At 46.9% G+C, this 10,660-nt stretch overlaps 1 protein-coding gene across 1 annotated transcript; it reads right to left on the reverse strand.

The window, feature by feature from the left end:
• Window positions 1–456: 456 nt before the first annotated feature.
• On the reverse strand, window positions 457–1,245 carry LOC127528315 (uncharacterized). The gene is made up of 2 exons (XM_051928750.1): window positions 976–1,245; window positions 457–892 (listed from the first exon to the last, which is right to left on the reverse strand). Exons 1-2 carry the CDS (start codon window positions 1,218–1,220, stop codon window positions 457–459), a joined length of 681 nt encoding a protein of 226 aa, XP_051784710.1. The 5' UTR covers window positions 1,221–1,245.
• Between the last annotated feature and the right edge of the window lie 9,415 nt (window positions 1,246–10,660).

The raw sequence follows: 10,660 nt of genomic DNA on the forward strand, positions 1-10,660 counted from the left end.
ACTATATGCATACATACATACATACATACATACATACATACATACATACATACATACATAGATACAATAAAAATCAAAAAATTTTTGGAATTAAAAAGTAACTGTCAGTGCCATAACCTGCAGATGAACCCCAAAATTATAAAAGAAAATTGAGAGGAGGAGGCCTGCCAACATACAAAGTGCCAGGCACATACAGATTAACAAAATCTTAAGCAGGCCTCCTCGTGAACAAAAAAAAAGAAAAAGAAAAAAAAAAGCAATGTATGGGCCCATCTACATAAATAAGTAAATAAAATTTTAAAAATCCTTTAATGGCCACCCCCCTCTGCCCCCAACACCCCGGCACGATTTTATTTTTCTCTCCTCTTTTCCTTCAGCCACTCCTGGACAGTTTTGCCGGCTGAGGTGGAGCAAAAGGATCCCCTCCCAAAGCAGCTGTGGCCGAACTCCTTCGTTTTAGGATGGCCACAGCGCTGGCAAACATAGGCCTCCACCTTCTTCCTTTGTTTGGGGGGGGATACCTTGTTGTCGCCTCAGCTCGTCCGCCACCTGCTTTTTCTTGCGCTGCCAGTCAGTGGTGCGGGGTACTGAAGGTCCTGCCGGTGGCGGTGGTAGCGGAGGAATGGCAGTGTCAGCGGGCGGGGGGAGTGGCTGGGTGGCGGGTGCTTCATGTGGCACAGGGGGGTGCCCAACAATGGGTGGTGCCACATCCATGGGGCCCCGAGGTTGCTCGGTCAGGTGGGTCACGGAACTCAAACTGTTGCACAGAGGACTGCTCGGGGGCCGTGGGCGTACGGCAGGGGTGGGCTCTGAAGCAAGGGCCGAGCTGCTTGGCAACGGCACAGTCATCTCCAGAGCCCGCCGTACCAGCTCCTTGGTGCGAGAATAGTGCCTACAGGGACACAAATCAAAGTAAGTCAGGGTGGGAGGGAGGAGAGGGACATGGTGGATCCCACTTGTCCAGTGTGTACTTACCATTGTGCCAGGGTGTGCTGATTGAGGGGGAATAACTGGATACGTGTCTGGGCCACGAGTACTGGGTTTGTAAGGACATTCTCCTGAATGCAGATGTAATCGCGCATTACTGCTGCCCAGCGGTTCACCCTCACGCCGCAGATGGTGGTTCCTTCAAGGTGAATCCTGGACAGCTCTATACAAACGGCCTCCACAAGGCGGCTGATGTTTGGCATCTGTCCGGCTTGGCCGCCTCGGCCGACCATGCACCTACAAAATTCGGGGGGTGGGTTTGGGAGAGAGGGAGGAAAGAGAGAGAGAGAGACACAGTCAGTCCTGCCATTGATATATGATCAAAAGGAAAGGCCATGCCAAAGAGGTTGAGCACCTGTTGTTGCAAGCTCTCCACTCCCAGTGCGACACTGGTCTGCGAGTGCTTGAGTCGGAACCTCCCCTTCACCAGTCTTTCTTGGTGGCGTGGCAGGAAGCGAACTGGGGCCTTGTCATCCTCTGGCAATCGTTCCCAGAGGGCGACGATCTCCGCCACTTGCTGCTGTGGTCCAGATGTTCCTCTACCGACCCCTCGTCCTTTTGGAAGCCCTCGTTGACACTGTCATCGTCGTCTGTATCAGTCCCATCTGGAGCGTTGGGATCTCTGCCCATCACTTCCTCCAGCACTCGACAGATCTGTGAAAATAGGTATTGGACGCCAATGAGCTCACCTGTAAAAAAGAGGGAACTGGTTTAAAATGAAAAGGTGACAGGGAGGGAGAGAGAGAGAGAGAGCTAGACAGACAAGACAAGGGCTGGACGCCCACCTCACCAGTGTACTTCGCAGGCCGGGTGTAATCCTCAACCAGCTCCATGTGATACACAAGTTCACTCAGCTTATTGAGGGAGTGCTGGAGTTGGCCACTGTAGCAGACAATATCACGGTCTGCTGCCTCCACTGCTTGTGCCACATGGTCCTCGTTCCACCGCGCCAGGCCTTCCAGGAGATCAGCCAGTGTGGCCCACTTTCAGGCCTAAGTGCCTGAAAGACACAGTGAGAGAAAGAGAGAGAAAAATACAATGCCGCCCACTCCCTCGCACAACACAGGTCACAAAGAACAGGTTTCTGGGCTCCCGTACCAGGTATGAAGCGGTCCAGATGCAGGTGGAACAACTCCAATGAAGTTGTACCTCGCGCACACCTGAACACCGGCAGAGTGATCCCCCCTTTGACCAGCCACTTGGTCTGCATGTACAGGTGCATGCCGAGCAGGTCCTGATTGCAGTGGAGGTGGTGCCTCTGAGTCTTCCAAATGTCCTGGATCTTGTCGCGGTCCAAAAGCAGGATGCCCATGGTGTCCGTGGTGTTCCCGAAGGCCTCAAGCAACTTGTCAATGAGCCAGCTGGTCTCCTCTGCCCCACACATGCAGTGGTGGCAGTGGCGGGCCAGCTCCTTCAATGGGATGTTTCCGAAGCCAGAGCCTCGGGGACTCTTCTCCACCTCACCAGCCTTGGCCTGTTGCAGCCAGGTGACGTCCCCCGGTCCCACTCAAAAATACAGAACGAGAGACGCGCCATGAAGATGCTGTATAGTGGGTGGCTCTCCGTGGTGAAACCCGTTGCGAAGTGTCGCATCAGGTACCATATGTCGAGCTGCATAACTAGCTGATCACACTGGTGGAATAAGAGGGACACCTTGGATTGTCCCCTGTGGGAACAGCAGTCTCAGTCCACATACAGGACCAGAGGCGGGGACACACTGGCATCACAATATTGCTGCATCAGCCCGGTGGCCATGGGGTGCAGGCCAGTGCCTTCGGCTGCAGTGAGGAAGCTGATCAAGATCTGGCCATGCTCATTCCCCACGTTAGTCACCCAGGCTGCTGTACCTGCCGTGGCACCAGCGAGTTTCTTGGTCACCTGAACGATGAAAGGGAGAGTGACGGTAAGCTGGAAAGAAAGAAGGAAGGAGGGGATGGCGATATTGCTCACCTTCTTGGTTGAGTCCATCTTTAATATTGAGCCAAAGATGGAGGTGATCCGGGCCTTGGTCTCTTCCTGCCTCCACGCCACCTCCCTGGCATTGACCGACAGCAACCACTTTGCACTGGGCACCGGGGTCATCCATGGTGGTAGAGGCGGAGTTGCAGATGGCTCGGCACCCGATGTGATAAACCTGGCAAATGCGAACAGGTACTTTTTGGGCCGCAACATCCAGGACCTGGTGTGCTCCTCGAGCAGATATCAACGGTTGGCCCCATTGCCCAGCGTGCGCTTGCAGCTTTTTGTTGCAGGATAACCTGTGTTAGACAGAACAGAGACGTTAGGACTGCCTGTGTGTGCCCGTCTACCTGTGGAGAGTTGACCCAGCCATCGGAGATTCCTTCCCTGACCTGTAAGTCAGGATAGCTGGAAACTCATCACAGTGGGTGTGGTGCAGCTGATCCAAGACATCCTGCGACCAGCCCGCCACCTTCTTCCTGCAGCGCCGGCACTCCAGGTACTCCGTAGCCATAAAGTACCATCTGTCTGTGTCCAGGACCGTTCCGGACAGTCCTGTAGAGTCTGGCTCCCGACAACCTGTGGCTGCACGCTGTGCATGAGAGCTTGTAGCCCCACATGCGGTAGGGCATCCACAGGAAGAACAGGCGCTGAAAAAAGGTGTCGGGCGATGTCAGGGGCTGAAGGTGCAGGTTGCGGGGGCTGGGATGAAACCACCAAAGGCGAAGGTTGGAGGTCAGCGTAGGCTTTCCGTCCTTGCCCCTGGTGCTGTTCTTTAGGTAGTGATGTCCTCTAGCCCTTGGGCAAAAGTAGCGTGAGAGAGAGAGAGACAGCATAAGCAAGAGTAAAACAAACAAAAAGAATTAGACAGGGCCTGTTCCTTTCCCGACAATGGCATTCAAAAAAACACATCCTTTTAACTCCCCTCTCTTGTGGCTACAGACAGCGTTTGTGACGGCTGCTTTACCGGATCAGCCATCAGTTGGGAGCGCTGGGATGGCACAGGCCCTCCACTGGTTGGTAGACTGGGAGGTAGGTGCTGGGGAAGGTTGTTTACAAATTCAAACAAATAACAGGTTAAACAGAAAAAGTGAAGAAGCCACCACCAGTTTCCATGGGTGGCTGTCACTTACCAGCCTCCAACACCATGCTGGCTGACAGCAGCACGTCATCGGGAGTCTCGACGATGGAGTCTGCTCCAGAGAGAGAGGCGGTGGGAGCTACAGTGGTGGTTTTGGGAAGGGAGGAGGTTGTTGCTTCCTTCGCCTCGTCTCTCCGCCGCACATACAGCCGGAGCACATGCATCCTGGTCCCAACTTTGGTGGTCTGGCGCCAGAGCCATTTAATGTAACTGCGTTGGGGTACAAAACCGGGAATGGTAACAGGTGAGCAAATCAAAGTAGGGTCCCACTACCTTGCTCTGCCCTTCCCTTCAGACCCCACCCAAAAGTCTCTTACCTCTTGGCTTCCCGATCTTCTGCATCGTAAAGGACCTGGAACGTCAGGTGTGCGTGTTTTCCGAAGCCGACAAGCCTCTTGCCCTCGTCCAGGGTCCTGGCCGACCCGTCAACGACGGATGGCCGTCTTCACGTCGGGAAAGAGCCAGGCGTAGGACTCCAGGGCATTCTTAATGCTCACGTTCCCTCTGGTGGGTTGCCAAGGCCATTACAGCATAGCCGAGGTCATGGGTCTGCAACCATTTAAAAGTTTGACCCCAGTACTGTCCAAACTGAAGCTTGCTGGCGCTGCGCACCAGCTTGGAGTCCCTGGGGTCACCACCTGCTGCCCGCACATGTTTCCTGGCCTGCTTCCTGACCATCTCGGCCGACTTCACCCTGAACGGCACAGAGCTGCTCAGGCTGTATGCCTTGGTGACCTGGATCGCCTCGGCAGAGGCCTTGAGGGTCAGTTCGCCAGATGTCTCGCAACAGAACTGTGGCACAGGGTTCAAGCTGGATAAATTAGATAAAGCAAGAGAAAGTTACAGTTCCACTCAAGTTTTACAACGCCTCTGTTTTTCTTCAAATTTAACCAGCTGGAATGCAACGAGCAACCTAAAACGGATCAGCAGGAAACTGGCAGACATTTACATTTAAAGTTTAGGTTACCAAAAACTGAAATTAAAAGAAATTTCAGAATATTACAAATTGGCCTTCAGGGAATAACTAATAGGTTACAACCTACATATAGTCTGCACCAAGTGACGTGGGCTCCAACAGAGATAAAATAAAGAGTAACTGAGCATGCAAAAAGAAAAAAGGAAAAAAACGAACAAGGGAACAACAGGATGATAAACTGCCACCTTTGAACAAATATAGGCAACCAAGCCCAATATTCCAAAAAGTTTGTTTTTTTCAAATTAACCTTTGTGTTATTTAACCAATGAATACTTACATGTCAACACCGCAGGTGATGTTGGGTCTATTAAAACAAATCAATCAACCAGTACGTCAATTAAAGAAAGAAACCTTTGTTTTAAGAGGAACATTGCTACTACAAAGACTCGGAAGCAGTTAATTCTGAAAGAGTAAGGGGACATAGGCACAAAACAAACAAATAAATAAACAAATAGATAAATATAATGGTTAATAATACTAGTACTGACTTTTTTTAAGGCCTTTAATAATATTACAACTACCCTGTTAGACTGCAGTCTGCTATTGTTAGCATTATTATTATTCATTATTAACAAACATCCATCCATCCATCCATGTTCCAACCCGCTGAATCCAAACACAGGGTCACGGGGGTCTGCTGGAGCCAATCCCAGCCAACACAGGGCACAAGGCAGGAATCAATCCCGGGCAGGGTGCCAACCCACTGCAGATTAACAAACATTATAATTCAATTCTGTCCAGACTATTTACAGATATTTATATTACTGAAACCAGTTTGCTAAAAAGAAAAAAAAGAATTCTTTCATTAATATGTACAAAACAAATAAATTCTCATTAGATTAAACTATGTGTTTTATTTCACTTCACTATAATCCTTGTACCTCCGGGCGCTCCGGTTTCCTCCCACAGTCCAAAGACATGCAGGTTAGGTGGATTGGCGATTCTAAATTGGCCCTAGTGTGTGCTTGGTGTGTGGGTGTGTTTGTGTGTGTCCTGCGGTGGGTTGGCACCCTGCCCGGGATTGTTTCCTGCCTTGTGCCCTGTGTTGGCTGGGATTGGCTGGATGGATAATCCTTGTACAGCAGTAGCACTACAGTTATATTACTTATTATACTACTTGTCAAAGTATCGTTATGTAGTCGCTAAAAAGAAAAAAAGACAACTTTCATTAATATGCACATAAGAAAAAAATTAAATTAGATTAAACTACAAGTTTTATTTCACTTCACTATAATCCTTGTGTACTAATAGTAGCAGCAATAGTACCATATAAATGGTACCAGCGGGCCCACTTTTAAGATAAAACTTGAAACATGACATCGCCGCTTTTAGGCAGGGAGGCAGGTTTTTCGCACAGAAAACGGAATGCATTTCGTTTCAGCCAGTCAAAATTTACAAAAATATCAGCACAAGAAAGCCTCAACTAATTAGAAGACAGGCGTTTCCGCGGTGAGCCAATCGCTGCACAGGGATGCTTGTCAATCACCAGAGAAAACAGCACAAAATCGGAACAGAATCGACACCAAAGATTGGGACTCAGAAGGCGGGTGTGGATAGAACTTTTAGATACTTATGTTCCAAATGGTCTGAATGAGCGTTAGGGATTTTTGAGTATCTAGGACAAGAAACATAACTTTAACATCCATCCATCCATCCATTTTCCAACCCGCTGAATCCGAACACAGGGTCACGGGGGTTTGCTGGAGCCAATCCCAGCCAACACAGGGCACAAGGCAGGAACCAATCCCAGGCAGGGTGCCAACCCACCGCAGGACATGCACACACACCAAGCACACATTACGGCCAATTTGGAGTCGCCAATCCACCCAACCTGCATGTCTTTGGACTGTGGGAGGAAACCGGAGCGCCCAGAGGAAACCCACGCAGACACGGGGAGAACATGCAAACTCCACGCAGGGAGGACCCGGGAAGCGAACCCAGGTCTCCCAACTGTGAGGCAGCAGCGCTACCCACTGCGCCACCGTGCCGCCCTAACTTTAACATATTTTAGGAATTGTTTTAAAATCTTTGGTCAGTGGACCCATGCTTTGCCTATAGCAGATTTCCCCTACCCAATCCTAACTCTGCAAGTGTCCAGCCTTTGAAATTGGGTTTCTTGTCTTTTAAGAGAATGTACTCCTAATGGTGAAGTAATTTAATTTTAAATAAAGAAATAAAGTCAGAAAAGGGGTTGAGTAGTTGGAGGAAGACTGCTCAGATAATTTCATCATTGGGAGGTAGGAGATTAGATAATTAGAAGGTAGTTTAAAGGTATGGTTAGGTTTTTAAAGGGGTAGGGATCATTTTTTGAAAAAAAAATTTTGGGGGATGGGGATTAATTTTAGAGGTTTAGTAACTATTGGGAGTGAGGGAGGCAAGAGGAGTAAAATGATACCCATATTGTGGCTAAATAAAATAAAAAAATTGGGGTATACCACATTTAGTTTGTTTTTTTAATATATATATAAATATATTAAAAAGACTGAAACGTTAGCTGAAATATCTTATTTAGATGGTATTAGGTCAAAATGTAAGTTGTTTTTGGGTGAAAAACTTTTTCCCTGTTTGAGCCTTTTTTCAAACTTATTTTTAGTTGGCAAACAAGAACTTGGATCCTTTTAAAAGGTTTTTTCATTTTTCTCAGGCCAGTTTTTGTAAATAATGTGCACATTTAAGTGTTTTTGTACATAGTTTTCTTTTTTGTTTTTGTCTTTTTTTGAATTTTTTAGATTCATAAGGGGTTTGTTGTTTGTTTAGTAGTAGAGCACTTATTTCTTCAACATGTAGCACTTTTTTTTATAGCACTTATTTAGTAGTTATAGCACTTTCATAGTTTTATTAAATGGCAGCACTTATTTAGTAAGCACTTAGGGCCTTGGGGGGAAAAGCTTTTTACTATATGAATTTTTGAAGCTTTTAGGCAACCGAAGAGATGGGAGGCAGTAACAGAAGGGTGTAAGTAGGCCAATTTTAAAGAAAATAATTTTTCCTTCACAAATCCCTTTAACTAATATATATTAAAATTGGTTTTAAGGAGGGAGAGAGTATTTATTTATAAAAAAGTTTTTATCTTTTTATTTTCATAGGGCGGGGTATTGGCTTGGTTTTATAGGGTGTAACTTTTTAAATGTGTTTTTGTATGGTCTAGTCTCTTTCAGAAACCCAAACATGTTCAAGTGCAGATTCTCCACACTTCAAGCAGAAGGTGAACTAGGAGGTTCCAACGGGTAATCTTCTACTGAGTCAATTTGACCGGGGAGACAAGAGAAGTATTTTAAGATTCTTCAGGGTATCCACCATTTAGAAATCATTTATGGGGACTGAAGTTTAATCATGTGCCTAAAGGGCACGACATCGCCAGGCCTTGAGTGAGCAGGACCCGTCCAATAAGCAATGGCACCACCAGAGGTGCAGAGCCAAAAAAACGATTGGACCCTGGACTCCTCAGCTGGCATCGAGTATGATAGTTGAGAACACTTCGGGGAGACTTCACTCGTCATCGGGACTTGATTCGATTAAGGAGAGGGATCTGACGGATTCAGGAAGGGAGTGTAAGCAGTTCTCCCCGACAAATAATTTGTTCTCGTCCAGTTCCTCTTCATACCTTTCTATACAGCAGAGAACGAGAATTGAACAGATGATTTAGACTCAGGAGGAGGACTCAGATGGAAGGAATGGGGGTGGTCAACAGGGAACGGTTTCAGGGCAAGTGTTGCCTGCTTTTGGAGCTTGTTTGGGAATGGTGCAAATAAAGTCTTTGATGGGTGGGTTAGACTTGAATAAAGTACAGAATTCTACTCTAATGGAACCTCCTGAATTTTTAGTTGAGGATGAGGGAAGGGTGGCTAGTACTAGCTGTTTGGGGGTGATTCCCTTTTCAACGCCCTCTTCCAAGAGGTTCTCATCTTCAGAAGGGTTGGTTGTGCTCAGTGAGGAGGGGGAAGGAAGTGGTTTGATAGGTGAGGTGGTAGGAGGGGGACAACCTCGACCTGTGGTTTGAAAGGGGAGTGAGGTGACGGAATGCAAGGTTTTGTGTGGTGAGATGAAACTACTGTAAGTGAAAGGATGGACCTGAGGAGTGAAACGAGAGAGCAGAGTGAGGTTTTGTCCATGGGGGAGGAAGTGAGTCCGAGTGGTGAGTTGGAGATGGAACAGCGGCAGACAGAGGTAAGAACGGAGTTGACGGAGGTGGAATTGGATGTCTCTCCAATTGGAGCCGAGCCTTCCCATTGTCCAGTGGGTAATTTGGAAATCGTAGAAAGACCTATTGTACATGAACATACTATGAGGGAAAAGGGTGAGGGAGTTTTGACATAGCCAATTATAACTGAATAGCTTCCTGGGGCAAAGGTATGTCATATACAATGTATTTTGGAAAAACTGGCTCCAAGGGAGGAAGTCAAGGGTGTTGTTTTTTCAGTAGGGATTAACAACCATGGAACCCGGATGGAGATGGTCTGCAAAGAGCTTAAACAAATGCGTACATTAGCAGAGTGGAAGTTTCCGAGAGCACGGATTGAGATTTCGAAATTGACGTACAGTATTCTATGGAAGGACAGCATGTGAGCTATATCATAGACTTCAATGAGTTACTAGAGAATGATTTTAAGGATTTTGTGGTAGAAAGTTACTTCTATGAAGATATGAGTTTAGAACTGGGCAGAATACACTGGAAGGGTGATGATACAGGCTATGTATTACAAGAATGGCAGGTCTTTTTAAACTGTACGATGGGATAAAGAGGTTCGTGTCTGCCCATTAAATGAATATTTTCAATCTCTAAGACTTTTAGATTAACGTAGGGAGATATTTCTCTATTACAGAAAGGGTTAAGTTTCGTGCCAACCTGTCAGGAAGTGGATCTGGAATTACTCAAAACGGACCTTTATACTTACCATAGAAAATTGAAACTGGCTGACTACTTTGATTTAGACAGGGAAGGGACGACAACAACTTTTGTGGAGCAATCAGTGTGGACGCTGAAAAGAACGCAGGTGAGTCAGCCAGTATTAGATATGGATAGGAGGGATTTTAAATTCTTTTAACAGATTCAGTTCCGTGACCAAAACAAGCAAAATTTGACACAGGCCGAGAAAAGATCCCTCCAGACTCTTAGATGATGGAGGGAAATTATTATTAAACCAGCAGACAAGGGGTGGATGACGGTCATTATGGATAGGGCACAATATGTGTATGAGGCCCATAGACAATTAGTGAACCGTCTACACTATAAACCACTAGCGAAGCATATTCAAGAAACTACCCATAAAATGATTGAACTAATCCTGGAAAGGCTGTTCCAGCAAGGATACATCAATTTTAAGCAGAAGAGGTATCTGATGGGTCCGGCAGTCCCGGCCACCAGAAAATTTTATCTACTACCAACGATACATAAACCTCCTGAGGCCTGGTCGGTCCCGTTTTGAGATTCTTGGAGGTCATCCAATAGTATCGGACTGTTCCTCAGAATCTTATCATGTATGTGAGTGGATCGATTACTATTTGAATCCAGTGTCCCAGAAACATAACAGCCATGTCCAGGACACATATCACTTTTTGCAGATAATTCAAGGTAAGGTGTTCCTGGTGGAGGCTTT

Source organism: Erpetoichthys calabaricus, chromosome 6 (assembly GCF_900747795.2).
Source record: "Erpetoichthys calabaricus chromosome 6, fErpCal1.3, whole genome shotgun sequence".
Taxonomy (NCBI): Eukaryota; Metazoa; Chordata; class Cladistia; order Polypteriformes; family Polypteridae; genus Erpetoichthys; species Erpetoichthys calabaricus.

Bases quoted from the DNA above. Each gene is read 5' to 3' on its own strand.
- LOC127528315 (XM_051928750.1), bottom strand. From the start codon at position 1,220: ATGGTCGGCCGAGGCGGCCAAGCCGGACAGATGCCAAACATCAGCCGC. The intron at 893-975 runs GTAAGTACACAC...GTGTCCCTGTAG, and splicing joins CAGCACACCCTGGCACAATG to GCACTATTCTCGCACCAAGG.